Here is a 22,025-nt window from a genome sequence, read left to right as displayed (position 1 = left end):
CTAAAAAAATGTAATTTAGTTTAGACATACAAAATAAATCTAGAATTGAAACCAGCTATACAAATTTCTGTTGTGCATTATAACATACACTAATTGAGCACCTCAGCCAAACAGAATGACAATAAAAGAAAAATATACTAATTATTGTTCTGCATATACACTAATTATTACCCTACTGATACAACACATTTAACAGCTACATTGATGAAGGACATGATGAACATTTGCAAATAATATTCAACAATTATTACCACATACATTCTGTAGATTACCTGCACAAAGAAACCATAACATCCAAACATGTACGCTGAATCTCAACATTGTCCTCAACAAATCCTCCAACTTAAAAGATGTTTAGTAATATCTTCATTTTAGGTCAAAGACAGGTGGAGAATGCTCATGTGTGCAGCTCCATCTTCAGCTCCTCCATGCCTGTGTGTGTTCACCGCCAGATAGGATGGATTAAGCTAATGCACTTACAATGTCTTACACATTAAATGAGTTGGCAAAGGGAGGGGTTCAGCCCGGAGGCTAATTTGAGAAACTCCAGACATCTTTCCTAGATAGAACTCTGATCTACACTTATATAAGTGACAGCCAAGGCACATTTGAAGAAAACAATGGCATGTGTGTATATACATATATGTATATGTATATATATATATATATATATATATATATATATATATATATATATATATATATATATATATATATATATATATATATATATAGTAAGAGAGAGAGAGACACACAGAGAGAGAGAGAGAGAGAGACCTGGCCAAGAGAGGAGCATAAACATAGTTACAACAATAAACACAAACAATACAAACAGACAAATACACCTGTCACAAACAGGATTTGTTCCTAAAAAAGAAACTGAATTTAAATTTCAGCTTGGAAACAAGCTTTTCAGTGTGTGATTTGAATGACAAGTTCTGATCAATAATAATACCTAAATACTTATATGTTGTGACCATTTCAATTTCAACCCCTTGAGCAGTTGAGATCTTAGGGAAGTTAGATGGTAACTCTTTGGCTTTTGAAAATAGCATGAATTTGGATTTGTCTGCATTTAACACCAACTTAATTTGAGTTAAATGAGACTGAACAACATCAAAGGCAGACTGCAGAAAATCAAGGGTTTGTACTACTGAAGGGGATGAGCAATAGATAATGTATCGTGCATAAAAATGGAACGCAGCATTTGCTAAGTTATCACAAGGATTATTTACATATATGGAGAACAGCAGTGGTCCTAGTATGGAACCCTGGGGCACATCCTTTGATACAGGGAGGAAGGAAGAGGAAGACCCAGCTAATTTGAAAACCAGCTTATAGCATAACCAGATAAGCCAATATTGTAGAGTCTATCCACCAAGGTGACATGGTAAACTGTGTCCAAAGCCTTGGACAGTCTTGTTTTGCAGTTCAGTGCCTCAATAATGTCATTCACCACTTTAACAGAAGCGGCTATTGTGCCGTGTTGTTTTCCAAAGCCTGACTGATGCTGTGATGAAGAATATGATTTGTGTCTAAAAATTCTTTGAGTTGTTCACTAACAAGCTCTTCAAGGACTTCAGCTAAAACACATAATTGAGAGATCGGCCTGTAGTTATTAACTGAGATATCCCTTCCTTTCAGCAAAGGGAGAACATAGGCAAATTTCCATATGTTAGGAGTCTTATTGTTGGAAAGGGTAAGATTAAAAATATGAATCAGATGTTCTGCTATAAAGTCTGCTATAAAAAAGTAAGGATCAAGCTTGTCATTTGTTAGGATCCAGTTGCTTTAAGGCTCTATGGACCTCTATCACATCAAGAGGAGTAAAATTGAATGGTTGAACCATAGAATTAATTGGGGCAAGTATTTTGGTACAGATGATGAATCTTAACACTCAGTTTCTCTTTATAACTTCAGTCTTCTGTAGAGAGAAATATTCTCAGTCTTACTGAGACTCTTTAGCAAATAAAGTATTTTTTTTAGCAAATAAATTACTCTATCTCTAGAGAGAAATATTCCCACATCCTAACTCCACATACATGGAACATAGACATAAGTACAGTTTCACGTGTGCACATGAATGCATACATGCCCACATACATGAGTGTGTCCTCAGTTAATTACTATTTGGCCACAGCAGTTGGCTGGACCGAGGCCCAGTCTCTGAAAGAAATCAACTGAAGCCAGTAGTTCTAATCTGGGAAGTATCTCTGTCATTAAAACGTCACTGACGTCATCTCGTGTAATTTCTCTGAAGAGCTCTGAGAACATTCAATTTGTGCATTAATGATACTAATGGCCTTACTGCTGTTTTTGTTGTTACTTAATTTACAATTGCCCTGGGACAGGATTTACAGTGGCACTCACGGTATGCTATAGACCAGAACTAAGGGTTATGATCCAGGGCCTGACTGATGCTGGATTTTTGGGGCTGATACCAAAATTAGGGAGTTAAAAAATTCTGATATTGATATATCGGCCAATAATCTTATATATACACAGAATATATACATAAACACACATTTTTTGCAATGATCGCTGAAATGTGGTTATCAAACACTTGTGACAAAGATATGTAATGGAAGCATGATATTTTACAGTTTAACAATAAACTTTATTGTATAAAATGACATTGGTGCACTGATACAGTAAACTTCACTGGGAATTTAATAACGATAAATAACTATAAATAAAAAAACATAGAACAAAAAAACCTTATGTATGTACATATTAAACTTGAAGAAAGAAAAAGGATCCAATATACATAAAATGCTGCCTAAATAACTTAAAAAAAATACATATATATATCGGCGCATATCGGACAACATATACGCTGATACCAATACATCTGTGATAGCCCAATATTGGTCAGTAATATCGGCTGACTGATATATTGGTCGGGCTCTACTATGATCAAATATGTGGGAAAAAACAACTATTAAATAAAGTGCAAGTATTATTATACCAGAGGATATATTAATTTAGGAAATATGTAAGGTATGCACAGATAGATAGATAGATAGACAGATGTTATACAATAAAAACAGAGTCAATGACTGATGTATCACACTGCTGTAGAGCAGGTAATGGAGGTAGGCTATCAGCATCTAGACTACATTACCCAAGATACCCTGCTGTCATGAACGCTCTACTCGACGGCAACACGTTCTCCTCTTCGTGCAATAAAGCGAAAAAAAGAAAAACGTCTTCCTCTTTGTTTAGTTTTAATTCTTGTTTTACTTTTTATGCGTTTCATAGGAAATGAAGTAGTTAAAGTGGTATCAGTGCTTGTACTTCTCTCGCTGTCTGTTACATTTTTTACGTGTGTTTACGCCTCCAAATAAGAGCTTTCGAGGACAAAAGCTGAAACAGCCAATGGGCGAGTTGTTTGTTACGATGTTCGACATTTCTGGTGGGATGGGGAGGTGTGGCGTTACAGTTGTTCAGGAAATTATTATTCATCCGTTTATTGTCCACATGACTAATGCCAGCCGGGGTGTGCAGTGCTTTATAAACACGGCTCGCATCTCTAAGGTAAGATTTTGTTTAAAACACCCCAACATAGACGTTAATTTCCAAGGTAGCAGTGAGGGTCGTTTGTCGACACTCTCCTCGGAGGGGGCCCGCCGTCAGGCTGATAACATATGTTAGGGGTCCTTGAGGTGGGGAGCGAAGGTGCAAATGCAACCGACTTGCTTAATAATTCAGGACAGCAACATGGTTACAATCTTAATTTTCACATTCAACGTACGCCTCTGTTGCCTGACGAGTGTAGCATTTGAATAATAATTGGAAGAAATATCCCTCAAATGTTAGCAATGTATCGTTATTGTGCATTTTTTCGTGCACAGCTATGAACTTTCCACCACAGTGGCCTCTTCATGTCAGCTTCATGCTGTTAATACAATTGTTGTATCCATTTAGTTACATGTTGGCCATTTTGTCCTATCAGAACTGAATCAAAGCCCAATACGTGGGAGGTTAGCATGTTCAATTTCAGCACGGTTTCTCTTCCTCTTGTTTTCAGGAGTGATTCATGGTAGCCTGTCAGACACACCAATGAAGAAAAAACCTTGTAATCCTCTGCGTCCCAAACGCAGCAGACAGGGCAGTGCCAGCAATGAACGGATGACAGAGACGGGCACTGTGCCGGGCTCCAACTTCCCACCAAACTCTGAAACTGTCCCAGAATCAGCTTCACAAAACAGGCACCTGAGGATGTCACAGCACAGTCACAACCTCCTTAAGTTCTTGAATGAGGACCGGACACGCCAGAGGTTCTGCGATGTGTTTGTGTCGGTGGGTGGGAAGCTCTACAGTGCCCACAAGGTGGTGTTGGCCCATGGGAGCAGCTACTTCCACGCTGAGCTGTCCAAGAACCCAGCCACAGCACATGTGACTCTGGACCATGTGGAGGACTCTGTGTTCCAGCACCTGCTTGGCTTTTTGTACACCTCTGAGTGTGTCGTCACAGAGATGGAGCTCCCGGCTCTGACTGAAGCGGCCCGATTCCTGGACATGATGGATATACTAAAGCTGCTGTGTGAAGAAGGGGACAACAACCCAGTAAGTGTGATCCAAGTCCAGGCTGAGTCCGGAGGGTCTCCTGAGGTGGAGATGACGTCCAGTGACTCGCCAGCAGGTGACATGGACAGCCAAAGCCCGCCTGATGTTCGGTGCTCCCTGTGCAGTCGCCAGTTTAGCACTGAAAACTCCCTGCAGAACCACTTGGCTGAGAGTCACACTGATGAACAGCAGCGAACCCCAACTGAGACAGAGAAGACGTCAGGTCAGAGGGCTGCTACGATGCGGAGGTCAGCTCGCAGGAGGAGAACACCCACTAAGTATAAGAAAGACGATGCGGAGCACACTATCAACACTCCTGAGGAAAAACAAAGGACTGTATCACCAAGAGAGCAGGGTGAAGAAAGAGAGGAAGAAGCAGGAGAGGTGGTCATGAAAAACCAAACGTCCAAACGTTTGGATGTGAAAGAGACATTTAAACCAACTCTGGTGGAAGATGTAGTGGAGGAGGAAGATGAAGAGGAGGGGGACATGAATGAGGACTTGGCTGCCCAGAAGAAAGTTGCTGAGGTTTGTGCAGCAGACAGGAGTGCAGATCAGCAGGGTTCAGATGTGGAAAGGACAGAGCAGCAGGCTGTTCCAGAGGTGGAAGTGCCAGCGCCAGCAGCAGGAAGCTCAAACCAGAGTCCAGTGTACCCTGAAGGTCTGGCTCCAGTCATCATCCAAACCTCCAGCAAGAAGACTCTCAAGTGCCCCAAATGTGACAAGACCTTTGACCGTGCAGGTGAGTACGATGGGGTGGAGCACAGATTAATAGTAGTTTTTGTACCACTAGTATGACCTAAAAGGATATTCTCTCTTACATGGTTGGGGCTAGAGCTGCAACTAATTACTATTTTCTTTATTAATTAATGTGTTGATGTGAAAAAAATAATGAAAAATGCCCATCACGCTTAACAACAGCCCAAGATAACACCACAGAGAATCCACAATGCAAAGTTATTCAATTTACGATGATGTGAAGAAGAAAAAAAAACAGTAAATTCTAGCAAATGTTTGACTTTTTTACTTGATAAAAGACAATAAACTGTTGAATTATATTCACTTTGCTAATCGACTAATCATGTTGATTGTAGTCCACCAGTCCACTAGTTCATTAAATGTTCATGTGTAGCGTCTCTACTATGTTGTCAACTAAGTCTATTGTTGATATGCTTTAAACAAGCAAATTAGATCACAGTAAAGGCAGTATGTTGTAGAGCTGCAACAATTAGTCGATTAATTGGCAACTATCTACATATTATCGTTTCAGTCATTTTTCAAAAAAGAATACCAAGAATTTGCTGGTTGCAGCCTCTCAAATGTGAGAATTTTAAGCTTTTTTGTGTCATACATGGTAGTAAACTGAATATCTTTGGATTTTGGACTGTTGAGTGGACTAAAGAAGACAGATTAATCGATAATGAAAGTTATCATTAGTTTCAGCCCTAGTTTGTTACACTTTATCTCACATGGTATTGTCAGTGTAAAGTGCTTCCTGTCTGAAATATGATGTTGCTACAGTTTCCTTTTCCCCCTGTTAAAAGAGTAAGAGAGTCTCTCCACCTGTTGTGACTAATTATTTTTCATTGTAAATGAGTCCTTCCTGCATTTTTTTAGGGAAGTATGAGAGTCACACCCGAGTGCACACAGGGGAGAAACCCTTCCAGTGTGACATCTGTCTTCAGCGCTACTCCACCAAGTCCAACCTGACCGTACACAAGAAGAAGCATGCCAGCGACGCTCCCTTCCAGAAGAAAGAGCACAAGTGCCCCTTCTGTAACAAACTGCATGCTAGCAAGAAAACTCTGGCTAAGCATGTTAGGAGGTGAGGACATGGCCAGATCATTCCAGACAGTATGGTGACATTACACCAGGCAGTCATACTGATCCTCATAAGCAACAGGAGCTATTTTACACTTAAATCCGGTGCAGCAGTTTAGACCAATTTAGAGAAAGTCATTTTTTCCCCATTTTTATCTTGATGTTTTGTCGTGTACCTGTAATCATAATCCAATCATAGTCATGTGTAAAAATACACCGTTTTACACCTTAACACAGGTGTATAATTAGGAAAAGTATTGAAATAAGAGATTTGTAGTCCTGAAATTTTGAAAAAGACTTGGGTACTGTACATATTTTCTATATTGTGGTTTCCACGTTTTAGTGCAAAGCTAATACATGTTGTTACATGATCATGTGTCTTCACTGTCCTGCCAGATTTCATCCAGACCACATCCAAGAGTTTCTCACCAAGAGAAAGAGGAAGAGTGAAGGCTGGAAATGTGCTGTAAGACCAATGTTTGATCACTTGAATATACTTGGAATATGTGTTCATGAATAGGTATGATGAATTAATAACTATCCAGTGTTTGTTCTGATTTTAACAGTTCATAACCTCACTCCCTCCTCCTGCTCCCATTCCTATTTCCAATCCAGATTTGTCTGAAGAGCTTCACCCGCAGGCCTCATCTGCAGGAGCACATGATCCTGCACACCCAAGACCGGCCCTTCAAATGCTCCTTCTGTGACGAACACTTCAAGTCCAGGTTTGCCCGGCTGAAGCACCAGGAAAAGTACCATTTAGGTGAGCAATAGAGAGAGAAATGAATTCTTAAGCTCCTAGGAATAAAACAATTGTCTTTACTCTTTCTAATGGAAAAGCTTTTTAACAATTAAATAATGAAACAGAAAAATCAGGAGATAAAACATGTGGCATTTTTGAATCGTTCCTTTCTATCTTTCTGAAGCTGTCATTGATTACAGTAGCAGGCGTCCATGTTGCTGTAGCAAACTATGCATAAGAAGTTTGTATAATGTCTCATTTTCAGGCCCTTTTCCCTGCGAGATCTGTGGCCGACAGTTTAATGACACAGGCAACAGAAAGAGGCACATCGAATGTACACATGGAGGCAAAAGAAAGTGGACCTGCTATGTTTGTGGGAAATCAGTAAGGGAAAGGTGAGTCTCTGTCCTGATACTTTCCTCACATCTTCCTACAAGAGCATCATGTTGTCTAAGGGTTTAAAACACATATTTTGACATGCCTAGTTGTAAAAATGTTGAATTTTCTGCTGCTCTATTGGCAAATTCTCAAAGCAAATGCACACATTAAAAAGCAGATGTGTTTTTCTCCTCGTAGGACAACTTTGAGGGAGCACTTGCGGATCCACAGTGGGGAGAAGCCTCACCTGTGTAGTATCTGTGGGCAGAGTTTCCGTCATGGCAGCTCCTATAGGTGGGTCCAGGGAAGTTTGAACAATGTGTTTGATGTTTGTGTTTGCAGCCATGTCATGTTTTATTGGCTGTGTCATTATTAGAATCCCCTAAAATCAGCAATCTGTTTCGTGGACAGGCTCCACCTGAGAGTGCATCATGATGACAAGCGCTATGAGTGTGACGAATGCGGGAAAACCTTCATACGCCATGATCACCTGACCAAACATCAGAAAATACACTCCGGTACAGTATAAGACATACAGCAGTGGGATTCAAGTTTAATCTTGTTTCTTGTTACAATACAACACACTGGGAAGTTTCAGGAGAGATATCATTAATAGTCAATCCTATTATTTATAAGATATATATTTATCTTGTATCTTAATAGTTAAAAGGCTACAGTATGCCAGGCTATTTTGAGATAACATTTAAATCTGTACACCCTCTTTGATAGAGTGAAATAAATGACATGGTATACCTGTATCAGTGTGTTTCTGTTGTGACAATAGTACTGCAGTCTATTCTGTTGCAGTTGTGCATTTCAGTTGCACGCGTAATAAAAGAGAGAATGCCTTGAAAACTAGAGTAATTAAATGTATACTGTTGATATTATATTCACTCAGTTGAATAATCCTTTTACTGCATCTAGTCTGTATTTTTTTAACGTAGACCATGTTTATTCCAGGTGAGAAAGCACATCAATGTGAAGAATGTGGGAAGTGCTTCAGGCGCCATGATCATCTGACGGTCCATTACAAAAGTGTTCATTTGGGAGAGAAAGTTTGGCAGAAGTATGTTATCATACAAATCACTTAGTTTTGGTCATGTTGTAATAGCTGTAATTTTTCCTCTGGCTGCTACCTCAAAGATTAACCTGGAAGTTTATCAAAATTCCTGTTAAAGTCCATGTTAATTAATTTTTTTCCCTTTTTTTAAGGTATAAAACTGCTGTGCATCAGTGTGAGGTCTGCAAGAAAGAATTTAAAGGAAAGTCCAGTCTAGAAATGCACTTCAGGACCCACTCAGGTAAGGAAACAAAGAACAAAAATTGACAGTTAGATGATTCACGAGGCAAGCCATAGTTTTTTTTTCTTATTAGTCTTTAAAAATTGGCTTTTCAATAGGAGAGGCAATCTAAATTATACTTTTTTAATATTTTCACACTGATATTCTCTTGTGTTCATGTAAAGGTGAGAAACCCCACAGATGTCCTGAGTGCGACCAGACATTTCGGATCAAGAAGACCTTGACAAAGCACATGGTGATTCACTCAGACGCTCGTCCTTTTAACTGCCCCCACTGCAGTGCCACCTTTAAAAGAAAAGACAAGCTCAAGTACCATGTGGACCACGTGCACAGCACCCGCTTTACTGAGCAGCCCCTCACGACGCTCAGCGAGGACAAAATAGTGTCTATTCCTTTTGAGGAAACCTCAAAGGTATATCGTGCTGAACCTAAGTCAACCCTCCAGAGCAGCCCCCCTCCTACGAATGTCTGCGTGCCTGTCACTTTAGTTCCTGTCCAGATGGCAGGAGGAGCGCAGGGCAACTTGAACACTCACGGGGCCACGTCTCTCTCCTCCCAAACTCACAGTGTTGTGGGCATACAGGCACAAGGACAGCAGCAGAACTCTGGTTACCAGGCCGCTACAGACCTGGCCTTCTTAGAAAAGTACACCCTCACCCCCCAGCCCACCAACATTGTCCACCCTGTGAGGCCGGATCAGATGCTGGACCCCCGAGAGCAGTCTTACCTGGGCACGCTGCTGGGACTGGATTCAGCTTCCTCTGTGCAGAACATCTCCAACTCTGATCACACCAACTGATGTTCTACAACCAAAAACTGGACCAGTCCAACCAACTCAAACAATTATTTGGTCAGAGGAACAGAAGCTACGTTATAGAACCACTGATAAATATCTACATTTCAAGAATAGCCAATTATTGACCTCCATGTAAAATGATTAAATTAAAACTAAACTACTGCACTTGATTTATTTTGGTTCTGCTGTGACATAGAGAGATAACTTGCATTGTGCTCAGCCTGATCTCACAGAAAACTCACACCTTATTGTTGAAAAAATAAACATATTTGTGTGACATGTTTGAAAGCAGGATTCAGACAGGGCTGTTTTCAGTTTAGCTAAAGCAAAAACATTGCTTTTCAACGTCATCATCCTTTCATACAGTATGCATTACACCGTCTTCTTTATGTTGTTGCTTGGAGTATTCACTTTTTTAAAATCCTCTTCACATTTTCTTCTCGTTCTCACTGATGTTTGGGGCTTTGTTGCCACAGAATAACTTGTTTGTAAGTGTTTGCTGTTTTTTTTTTTGTTATTTCTATTTGAGCTGGAACAATTAGCTTTTTAATGGATTCATTGATTGACAGAAAATTTGAATTTTGATAAATTGAAGTCATTTATCTGTAAAAAATCATTTGTTGGTTCTAGTTTATCAATCTAGGTTTTAATGACTTATGATGAACAATTACTGTTTTAACATTTTTTTGGACTGAACATTTAATTGAATTGCCAAATAGATAAATATCCATAGTTAAGATTTAAAAATATCACTAGTGGCAGTCTGTTACTGAGGAGACTTAAATTGTGTAAGTTTTGTACTGCCTGTACAACCTGTCTCTCAGTTGTAAAATCATGTAAAATGTGATCGAAGAAATGGAATCACATTTTGTTAACGTTTTTAGTATTTAAACCTGCATTAAGTGATTTTTTGGCCTCTGAGGGGCAGCGGAAAGAAGTTGTGATTGCAAAACTCATATTTTCACCTTTTACATTGATACAGCGAACTTCTCAGCAAATGTGCTTATTTTCACATCCAGCAGTTACGAAGCCAAGTTAGCATTCATTTGGAGTCCTGTTTCCGTCTACCTGGTGAATGTACTGCATTCACTCAGCTCTGTTTTTGGTCTCTATCAACTCCTGAGGGAAATATCTTACTTTTTAGCTGCCAAATGCTCCACTATGTTCACAGCTAGTCCCTAACTGTCTGTTTGCCTTTTTGGTGCTGAACAGGTAGTGTACAGTGGGTTTTAAGAGCTTTTTTGCTAATTCAGCTGCCTACTGCAGCCAAAAATGTTGCTATCGGAGCAGTGAGAGTGAATCTAAAGAGTAAAGCTGTGGATTGGAAAGCTTAACAATGAGTGGAAACTCACTAAAAAGCTTTAAGGAGTGGAAGAATCAACAAAAACAGTAAAGTGGAATCACTACCACACAATGTGGTAAAATATTTGTTGCATCTGAGGGTGGTTTTGCTGGTGGGTCTTAATTTTGTGGCAGTTACAAGCATTTCTTCAGAATTCATTGTCGGAGAGTTACAGTAGAGTTGAAACAGTTCACCTTCACAATCTGAAATAGTGGTCTTTTCAAACTTTGTGTCATGATCAATAAAATCAGAAATGAAAACAGATGATTGTGTGTGTTAGCCCTTAGACCTGAGAACCTCTAGCCACTGACAACCCTGAACAGGATAAGTGGGTGTGGATGATAGATGGATGGATGGGTTGCTACTGGGGGCGATTTGGGCACAAAAACTCCGCAGACACAGTTGTAGAAACATTAGTTTTGACATTCCAGTCGAAGATTTTATTCAGGCCAGTCCATCAAATATGCACCATATTTATCTGTCAAGTTATTTTCACAGCTTTGAGCATACAGACAGACCATATGCTCCTAAATTATGTAGGCATTCATCAATTAAAATGAAAAGCCAGAAATGTTTCTTGAGAAGCCCAGCACAGTGTGTGACAGCATGATCATAACTTAATGTTTCCAGGCTGGTTTTCAGTTGGTTGTGCATAAATCCAAAGGCAGCATTGTCTTCCCCTTTGTGATACAGCCTTAGCAACCCTGTTTACAAAATAGAGGATTTACAAACATTAACAACTCCAATAAAAGGTAATAAAAAAGTAATATATAAATACATAATCATAAATGTAAATAAAAGTTCAAGAAATTGTAGTGGTGCTTCAAATGGAAGACAACATTAGTGTAAGTACAGCGTGTTTCAAAGTAGACTCAGGAGTAATACTCACCACAGCATGTTCAGCCCACATACAACCTGGAAACAATCATATAGAAGCACAGCAGTGAATTTGTGGAACAGCTTATTTACTTTAATTGTAGAAGAACTGTATCTCTGGTTCCGCTGCATCGATTCAGATTTTCTGATTTTTTAAGAAGTCCATTTCAAGTCAGACAGTGTTATAGGAGTGCAATGCTAAATCAGTGGAATAAAAGAATAGTCCAACATTTTGGGAAATGCACTTATTCGTTTTCTTGAAGAATGTTAGATGAGAAGATCAATACCTGTCTCTCAGCAAGAAAGTGAACAATAATACTTCCTAAAATGTCAAACTTCCTTTAAAGGGGCCATATTATGCTTTTTGTGATTTTCTGTTATTTATATACTGTTATGATATCTGTGCTAAACATGGTTAAAATTCCAAAAGGTATGTAGAAATGCTCCCTGCAAGTCAAAAGCCCAGGCTTCAACCAAGTCCCCAGGAACTGCACTGGGCTGTGAAGCCATGGATGTAAAAAGAAAACTGGATATAGCGTCAGAGGCGGGGCCCTGTTCATTCCTATAAAAGTTGCTCAGTGGCGCATGAAGCCAAAAAAGCCATTTCCCGCTATAAAGAAATTAGCTGGATGAAAACATACTGTGCAGGCTCTATGGGCCCTATGAGAGCATGCTCACTAGAGACTTCAGCTGGATCAAATTCTGATAGTGAAACAAATCATTTCGTGGGGGTTGTGATGCGAAAAAAATGTATCCACCGTTTTACAGCCGCTCCTTTTCCCATGATTGTGTGCGGGAAAAATGCTTTTTGTGCTCCTGTTGGACCCAAAAGTTGTAATTCCACAGTTTGGCCACCATGTCAAATTGGCTTCAAAGCCCGGCGCTGTTCCTGGGGACTCGTGAGAAGCAAATTTGACATAGTGGCCAAACTGTATAATTACAACTTCTGAGTCAGTCATGTGATGCTCACTGGCCCAAAAAGCATTTTCCCACACACAATCATTGAAAATGGAGCAGCTGTAAAACAGTGAATACAATTTTTTGAGCCTCATAACCCCCAGGAAACGACTTGTTTTATTATCAGAATTTGATCCATTTGGTCCAATAACATTTGTGTTATTGTCACAATATGGTGACGGATCCTGAGCTGTCCGGGCTCAAGGCAGAGCACCTAACCATTTAGAGCCTGATCAGCAAACTACTTAACCGGCAAACTAAACGACACTTCCGCCTCTAGCTGGAGACTGCTGGACAAGACCCAAAATGAACACTGTAAGCGGACTACTTGATTACTATAAGCAAATTATTTAAACAGCATTTGTATAGGAATGATTCTGTCCTGAGCTTTTTGATCCATATAAGTAGTTGATCACTGTAACCATGATCACTATAAGCGGTTTCCACTGTATTTGAGAAGTTGACATTTCGAGTAAAGAACAAGAAAAAGCAGTGAAATCCTACTATTACAGTTTGTTTCATAGTTTGTTGACAAAGCTTCTGGATCCTAACCAATCAGAATGATTGGAATATGAATGGAATATTAATATATTATAATATAATAATATATAATAATATAAATATCTGTATTTCTGTTTATAGAATATTAATATATTAAAATGTAAAGAGCTTAAAGTGATACTTACATTTAGTAAAGCTCATTCTTCCATTATTGCACCGGCCGAAAGAATAATGTGCAAACGACCACCTGGACGGTTTCACACATTCAAATCTCTTTCTCTCACCATATTCTAAAAATATAACTCCAACAGATTGAAGTAGATAATATTCAGCAGTGTCCACAGAACAGTAGGAGGCTGCACAAAAGAAACAACAACAAATTTAGCAACTTTATTCCCCAGTCAACTTCTTTGAGCTTAACAGTTGACTTGTTCATACCTTTGCAGGTGGGTACTTCTGACCACGTGCCACTGCTGTAGCATCTCACTGTCTCTAGACCCACGAGTTTGTGAAAAGAACTGCATCGGTATCTCAAAGACATTTCACGTTTTTCCACAACATCTCCATCAGAAATTTGGGGGAATCTTCCACATTTGTCAACTAAAATGGAAAAAATAAAAAGGTTTCTGAAAACAAATATTCATGCTGCCAAAGTATTTAATCTATTTAAAATGTTTTTGATTTTCTCAGCCTTTTCCTGCCAGCCTCACTGATGGACCCAATCTATCCCTAAATAACTCAGTAAGGCTGCTGATAAGAGCTACTGATATAAGGTTTAGTTTATTGATTAAAAAGACAACTAACCTGTTTAGAAATCCTGATCAATTAGAACATTACGTGATGAAAAAGTAGAAATGAATGTACTGATTTACTTGTTGTGAATTGAGTCCCTCCCTCTCTCCCATTCGATCCGGAGCTGACAGATGATCCTGTAAGATACATTAGATGCACCAGTTAGTATCACACTGAGATGCTGTTTTCATCTTATTCTTCCAGAATCAGAGTAATGTCTAAACATTTTACCATCATGTTTTCAAAAATTTGAAGATACTAATGTTTTTCTGGCTAGAGGAAATATTAGCCTCAATCAGTGACATGGAGATTAAAAATATTATGTTCTACATTCATATTTGATATAGATCAATAACCTACCTCCACCTGTAGGTTGTGTCCTGTCACCATGCCCAGTACCTGGTCTGGTTCCACTGCCTGACAGGAAAACAGAAAACTCATTAGGTGTACATACAGCACATATTCTAGAGAGAAACTGGACTGGAGAGATAAATGGACATTCATTCATACTGTATTTAATACATTGTACAGTATGTGTAGGTCATCTGAATCTGCAGACGGTATTATTTTAGACTTAACCAACCCCGAACTGAGCTCCATCAGATTCTTGTCTAGAATGTGGGTCCATTGACGTTCCAGCTTGTATGCAAGTGTCTGATCATTGTTGAATCCTTTTTTTGTGTACTTGTTCTTTTTTAGATATATTACTTTAAAATATATATATATATTTATTATTCATTTTATTTATTTATTTGAAGATACTAATGTTTTTCTGGCCAGGGGAAATATTAGCCTCAATCAGTGACATGGAGATTAAAAATATTTTGTTCTTCATTCATATTTGATATAGATCAATAACCTACCTCCACCTGTAGGTTGTGTCCTGTCACCATGCCCAGTACCTGGTCTGGTTCCACTGCCTGACAGAAAAACAGAAAACTCATTAGGTGTACATACAGCACATATTCTAGAGAGAAACTGGACTGGAGAGATAAATGGACATTCATTCATACTGTATTTAATACATTGTACAGTATGTGTAGGTCATCTGAATCTGCAGACGGTATTATTTTAGACTTAACCAACCCCGAACTGAGCTCCATCAGATTCTTGTCTAGAATGTGGGTCCATTGACGTTCCAGCTTGTATGCAAATTCATTGTTGAATCCTTTTTTTTGTGTACTTGTTCTTTTTTAGATATATTACTTTTAAATATATATATATATATATATATATATATATATATATATATATATATATATATATATATATATATTTATTATTCATTTTATTTATTTATTTGAAGATACTAATGTTTTTCTGGCCAGGGGAAATATTAGCCTCAATCAGTGACATGGAGATTAAAAATATTATGTTCTTCATTCATATTTGATATAGATCAATAACCTACCTCCACCTGTAGGTTGTGTCCTGCCACCATGCCCAGTACCTGGTCTGGTTCCACTGCCTGACAGGAAAACAGAAAACTCATTAGGTGTACATACAGCACATATTCTAGAGAGAAACTGGACTGGAGAGATAAATGGACATTCATTCATACTGTATTTAATACATTGTACAGTATGTGTAGGTCATCTGAATCTGCAGACGGTATTATTTTAGACTTAACCAACCCCGAACTGAGCTCCATCAGATTCTTGTCTAGAATGTGGGTCCATTGACGTTCCAGCTTGTATGCAAATTCATTGTTGAATCCTTTTTTTTGTGTACTTGTTCTTTTTTAGATATATTACTTTTAAATATATATATATATATATATATATATATATATATATATATATATATATATTTATTATTCATTTTATTTATTTATTTGAAGATACTAATGTTTTTCTGGCCAGGGGAAATATTAGCCTCAATCAGTGACATGGAGATTAAAAATATTTTGTTCTTCATTCATATTTGATATAGATCAATAACCTACCTCCACCTGTAGGTTGTGTCCTGTCACCATGCCCAGTACCTGGTCTGGTTCCACTGCCTGACAGAAAAACAGAAAACTCATTAGGTGTACATACAGCACATATTCTAGAGAGAAACTGGACTGGAGAGATAAATGGACATTCATTCATACTGTATTTAATACATTGTACAGTATGTGTAGGTCATCTGAATCTGCAGACGGTATTATTTTAGACTTAACCAACCCCGAACTGAGCTCCATCAGATTCTTGTCTAGAATGTGGGTCCATTGACGTTCCAGCTTGTATGCAAATTCATTGTTGAATCCTTTTTTTTGTGTACTTGTTCTTTTTTAGATATATTATTTTAATATATATATATATATTATTCATTTTATTTATCTATTTATTATTTATTTATTTATTTGAAGATAGTAACATTTTTCTGGCTAGAGGAAATATTAGCCTCAATCAGTGACATGGAGATTAAAAATATTATGCTCTACATTCATATTTGATATAGATCAATAACCTACCTCCACCTGTAGGTTGTGTCCTGTCACCATGCCCAGTACCTGGTCTGGTTCCACTGCCTGACAGGAAAAGAGAAAACTCATTAGGTGTACATACAGCACATATTCTAGAGAGAAACTGGACTGGAGAGATAAATGGACATTCATTCATACTGTATTTAATATATTGTACAGTATGTGTAGGTCATCTGAATCTGCAGACGGTATTATTTTAGACTTAACCAACGCCGAACTGAGCTCCATCAGATTCTTGTCTAGAATGTGGGTCCATTGACGTTCCAGCTTGTATGCAAGTGTCTGATCATTGTTGAATCCTTTTTTTGTGTACTTGATCTTTTTTAGATATATTACTTTTAAATATACATATATTTATTATTCATTTTATTTATTTATTTATTTATTTGAAGATACTAATGTTTTTCTGGCTAGATAAAATATTAGCCTCAATCAGTGACATGGAGATTAAAAATATTATGTTCTTCATTCATATTTGATATAGATCAATAACCTACCTCCACCTGCAAACCCACAGCCAGGTGATGTAGTCACCTGTTCCCCCCTACAGCCACTAATTTAAAATAAAGTATTTTCATCACCGTATATATATATATATATATATATATCTCACAACATTGTCCACTTACTGCATTGGCCTTTTGTCCATTTTCCAGCCCTATAAATGATGGTTTTGTTGTATATTTATTTTATGTCTTATTGTATTTTATTGTTCTATGGACCCCCGTGAGCTGTGTCCTTAACAAAGTTTGAATTTAATTAGTTAAAATAGTAGTTATTACAACAATACAACGTATCTCCATTACTGCATATCTCAATATTGTCCACTTACTGCATGATGGGCCTGTAGTCCAGTTTCCAGCGATACAAATGATTTCTTTTTTGGTGTCTGCTCCTTCTACAGTATATCCATTTTCACATTCATACTTGACTTCTGAATCTGCAGCAAACACATCCTGGTATTCCTGATTAATGATTACTGTGTGGGGGATTTTAGGAGGCGCACCGCATGCTTGGAGACTTTCTGTAAAAATAAACAAATATATCATAACTTAGAAGAGGAAAAGTTGTCCAGATGTATGAGATGGGTTTCAGATTTAGACACAGATATTATTGTGGTTACTGTAATTATGTTTTCACAACTAACTTGAGTAACACATCTCACAGACTTACTCTCACAGACCGGCACAGAGGACCATGTTCCATTTATACATTCAGCAGTGGCATCCTGGTTTTTATCTTGATATCCTTTGTCACATGTTATTCTTATTATGTGTCCTTCTTCATACCAACCATTTGAGTTTTCAGTGTATTTTGCATGAGGGATAGTTGGTGGAATGCAGGTTTTTTCATCTGATGAAAAAAGAACAAAACTACAGTCAACATTTTCAGACTTTTTTACAAAACGACTTTTATGAATGTGTAGTACTGATACTTTCTAAATACAAAATAATATCTACTTGTGACGCCTCATAACAGGAAGCAAGTTGAGAATAGTTCAATTTAAGAGTGATGTTTCCTTATTAGTTTCATTGGTGTTAAGATATTAAACTACATAGTTTGACAACAAAGAGGTAAACAGAGAAAAATAAAAATAACTTTGTGTAACAGAATTCTTTTTTTTTTTCTTATTTCCTACTAGTGACACCTTAGATTCATCTTGTGACTCCTTGTGGGGTTTGGAACCCCAGTTCGAAACTAGCATAATATCAATAAATGTCAATAGGCATGTAGCCATAAATTACTTGCTTTTTAAAGGTTATGAAGCATGTGGTTGCTCCTGGAAGATATTTTATATTTGCGTTTTAGAACATTTATTACTGTGGTTAATTTGCATTTTTACCAGCGTTTATAGACAATACACACAGTACAACAGAAATAAGATGTGTCGACATCTTTTTTTTTTTTTTACATTTAGACGCTGACCTCTTTGAAAAAGTTGCATCCAAAACAAGATGCCCTGTCATCCAGAAATGCCATTTTTATTGTGCATGTTTATTTAATTTCTGAAATGATCTGAAATATTTTCCTTGAATCTGTTGACCTATTTTCAGTTCATCTTGTGTATTTAGATAATTAATGATATTATAACTTTGCAGCCTACACAAAATTCCACAAGCACCTTCAATTTAAATGACCTAAAGGAAACCTTTCAGCTCCTTCAAGCGACCCAATAGACATATACTGTATATTAAACACTTACCTATACATTGTGGTTCATGAGACCATTTCCCATCTTGACATATACTTGTTGCCCACCAACCCTCCATTACTGGCTTATGCCCCTTATCACAGGCATAAATGAGCTCATGAGGAGTCCCTTCTTCAAGGACAAAATAACCATTATCCAGTTTGGGAGCAAGACAACCTTGTTGTCCTCTTTGTGCTGAAATACAATGATAAACAAGCGTACATACTAGATACATATATATTTATAAATAAAAATGTTTCTAATTGACAGAATTTAATGTTCTCACCATGCAGCGCTCCAGGAAACCAAATCAGAAGAAGAAATCCAAGATACCTCACACACATTTTGTCAAGTACTAAACCGTCACGACAAAGCAGATGGACCACAGTGAGAGACTAGCTGAGATCAGGGCCAGTTAATAATTGCTGGTGGCATTTCCCCAATGAGTTACGAAATTAAGAAATAGTAAACAGTACGCTGAGTAACTGTCAACAAACTGTTGCTCGGAAGTCAACAAACAAATGTACAAATAGGCTACATGTACACTGGTCAGATCAGTGTCTTGATCATTTGAGCTTCCTTACAAATGCTAACATGTTCTTAAAGCACACAGATCAATGTTCTGTAGAGTTGATGCTTCTGATGCTGTTGAATTTCAGTTTTTTTTTTTTTTTTTTTTTATCAAAATCACCATAAAAATATCTAAGAGGCAGATTAATAATATTCTAGAAAACACTGCTCTTATTATTGCACATTTAATTTGTTTGAGAAATGCCCATGGTGATTCATTTGTCTCTAGATTTTGCAAACAATGTTTTCTACAAAAATCTATGAGATCGTTTAGAGTCCAGATTTCGTAATGACTTTCCGGAGTGCTGTGATCAGAGGTCAGCATTATGAAACACTAAAACACAGTCACATTAGAAGACTTTAGAAACAGAGGTGAAATTCTGCAAAGATACATTTACTTATAAAACAAAAGTAGAGAGGAAATGATGTTCCATATTAGCTCTTAGTCATGGGATATTTACCTTGTGGTCATATGGTTAGTCATACAGTGACTTCCATTTTAGACTCTGACTGCCATCTGCTGGATCCTCACATGCCCTGCATTGTGTCATTTAGTCATACAATACAAATTCCTGGAGCCTGAATCAGTTGTAATTGCTGGTTCAGCTCCATGAGGGCCCAGTTAGGTGAGAATTGAAGAGTGGAGGATGAAGGTGATCCAACACTTTGAAGGAGAGCAGAGCAGCATGCATGCATCAAACGCAAAAGTCATTGTTGATCTCACAACTTGGTAAAACAGAAATAAACCTAGTTAGGCCTTAGCTAAGCCGGAGTTGCACTAACACTTCCATTGCACAACTGAGGCTGGCACTGAATCCTACTAAATGTAGAGGGCTATATGGGCACTAATAGTACAAAAGGATTAAAATTTAATTAAATTTTAAATTAAGATTTAAAGATCACAACAGAGCCTGATTCCTTGATGGCGGCAAAAAGTTTATTCCAAAATATGATGGCACAATATGGAAACCTTTAAAGTGGTTGATAGGCCTAGAAGGTTAGGAGGACATTTTGACATGTCACAGTAGGAAAATCACAGGAGTAAACAAAATGAATAAAGGCTGAAATAAATTTAGCAGCAAAGAAGCCACTGTGGTTTTAAGAGGAATGTTTCTACAAGTATTGAATTGATTGCTATGAAATTTAGTACACACATTATTGTCCCCCTCAGTGTGAATTTTAATAACTTTGGTGATCCCTTAACTTTTCACCTAGTGTCATTGTCAGGTCAAACATTTTCCAGTTCCTTAGTTAATAGTTAGTTAGTTAGTTAAAATCTGTCAGTACATTCAAAACCAAATTTAAAAATCTGCTAAAAACTACTCAGCTCTGTAACCACTGAATCTAAATTTCATCTGATGGTCTTCTCATATAATCTCTAATAATCTTGCTTTTAATTTGACAAGTTTACATTATTAATTTCTAGTTGTGGGTGTATGTGATGTGCTATTGTGTGTAGCTTTGTATTTTGTATAATGTGTCCTGTGTGTTTTTTGCTTTGTACTGTTTGTTATTGTGCTGTTATATGTTTTATTTGTAAGGGAGTGCAGATGAAAATGAGCTTTAAAGCTAACTCTGGTACAGTAAATAAATTGTTAACATTTGTTTAAAACTGTACATTGTCCCAATAAATACAATTCAAAAGTACTGTGGAACAAAATAATATCACCACATGTAAAGGAAGCTCACTCAACAATTTTAGTTTCTCTTTGGTATATGAACAGATGAAGAACAATGTTAGCATGCAAAGGTTGTATAATGGCTGTTTTTGTATAATTGCAAAAACAAGTATGTGCATCATTATCAAAATAAAACTGAATATAATGAAATTCATTGCATGTTAATACTTCTACTTTCATTGAAGCAAAGACTGTTGGTTAGTAGATAGTGGATGTGCCTGTAAACCCACCATACGGAAAATACACTGTGTATTGCTTTAATTACAGTGTGAAATTATTTTTTAAATCACAGCTAAAATTATATTTCACACAGTAGCACTGTAGAAGTCAAAAAAGAGAACATTATCAATGGCATTCAAATGGTGCATAACAGACCAGATATTCTTCCCCATCTATCTTTTATAATACAAGGATTTGAGTCTGTGAACAATACGTCTGCTGTTCCAAACAGCTCCCATATGTGGAATAAAGTAAATAAAGTCTTTCCTAATACCAGTTGACCTGCTGATGAAATAACACAATTACCTGTTGCGAAAATAAAAAGAGGCAGTTCTGAAATAACAAAATCACAATGCAAGACAAATTCCCTAAATACCAGCCAATTCCATAAAGATCTCTCTGGATTCACTGACCCAAAACTGTTGTTATTCGAGAGAAATTAAGCTTCATCATGCTATCTATACATTTGAAATTGGTAGCATTTTGTTATGAAAATGTTTCTTTTTTGTTCTATTCTGTACACACATCTGCACATCTGTCCGTCCTGGGAGAGTGATCCCTCCTCGGTTCTTCCATTTTTTTCCCCTGTTAAAGAGCTTTTTGAGGGAGTTCTTCCTCATTCAAATCGAGGGTCTAAGGACAGAGGATGTTGTATTGTTGTACAGACTGTAAAAGCCTTCTGAGGCAAATTTGTGATTTGTGATATTGGGCTATAAATAAAATTGACTTGACTTGATTGAAAACTGCTGTGCATCAGTGTGAGGTTTGCAAGAAAGAATTTAAAGGAAAGTCTAGAAATGCACTTCAGGACCCACTCAGGT

At 37.5% G+C, this 22,025-nt stretch overlaps 3 protein-coding genes across 9 annotated transcripts in view; 1 reads left to right on the top strand and 2 right to left on the bottom strand.

Annotated features, from left to right (window-relative positions):
* Positions 1–3,159: 3,159 nt before the first annotated feature.
* zbtb41 (zinc finger and BTB domain containing 41) lies at positions 3,160–11,213 on the top strand. Its single transcript, XM_067605309.1, has 11 exons — positions 3,160–3,537; positions 4,031–5,311; positions 6,187–6,394; positions 6,787–6,856; positions 7,006–7,153; positions 7,398–7,527; positions 7,709–7,804; positions 7,922–8,028; positions 8,471–8,576; positions 8,723–8,811; positions 8,976–11,213. The coding sequence occupies exons 2-11, from the start codon at positions 4,063–4,065 to the stop codon at positions 9,608–9,610; spliced, it is 2,838 nt and encodes a 945-aa protein (XP_067461410.1). The 5' UTR covers positions 3,160–3,537; positions 4,031–4,062; the 3' UTR covers positions 9,611–11,213.
* Positions 11,214–11,362: 149 nt separating this feature from the next.
* The window catches only part of LOC137193877 (uncharacterized), a 49,425-nt gene continuing 38,762 nt past the window's right edge, over positions 11,363–22,025 (bottom strand). For all 7 annotated transcript variants that reach the window (XM_067605300.1, XM_067605301.1, XM_067605305.1 and 4 more), the window contains 10 exons: positions 16,534–16,590; positions 16,021–16,077; positions 15,487–15,543; positions 14,939–14,995; positions 14,436–14,492; positions 14,156–14,212; positions 13,722–13,883; positions 13,469–13,639; positions 11,839–11,864; positions 11,363–11,653 (listed from right to left, as the gene is read on the bottom strand). In XM_067605300.1, the coding sequence (XP_067461401.1) occupies positions 11,645–11,653; positions 11,839–11,864; positions 13,469–13,639; positions 13,722–13,883; positions 14,156–14,212; positions 14,436–14,492; positions 14,939–14,995; positions 15,487–15,543; positions 16,021–16,077; positions 16,534–16,590 (710 nt within the window). In that variant the 3' untranslated portion in view covers positions 11,363–11,644. The remainder of the gene's footprint in view (positions 11,654–11,838; positions 11,865–13,468; positions 13,640–13,721; positions 13,884–14,155; positions 14,213–14,435; positions 14,493–14,938; positions 14,996–15,486; positions 15,544–16,020; positions 16,078–16,533; positions 16,591–22,025) is intronic.
* On the bottom strand, positions 17,260–19,133 carry LOC137193480 (complement factor H-related protein 2-like). Its single transcript, XM_067604698.1, has 5 exons — positions 19,023–19,133; positions 18,749–18,931; positions 17,719–17,898; positions 17,378–17,569; positions 17,260–17,276 (listed from the first exon to the last, which is right to left on the bottom strand). The coding sequence occupies exons 1-5, from the start codon at positions 19,078–19,080 to the stop codon at positions 17,260–17,262; spliced, it is 630 nt and encodes a 209-aa protein (XP_067460799.1). The 5' UTR covers positions 19,081–19,133.

The sequence above is a fragment of the Thunnus thynnus genome, chromosome 12 (assembly GCF_963924715.1).
Source record: "Thunnus thynnus chromosome 12, fThuThy2.1, whole genome shotgun sequence".
Lineage (NCBI taxonomy): Eukaryota > Metazoa > Chordata > Actinopteri > Scombriformes > Scombridae > Thunnus > Thunnus thynnus.
Note: the sequence above shows the minus strand (reverse complement) of the source record. Positions and strands in the feature narration are given on the sequence as shown.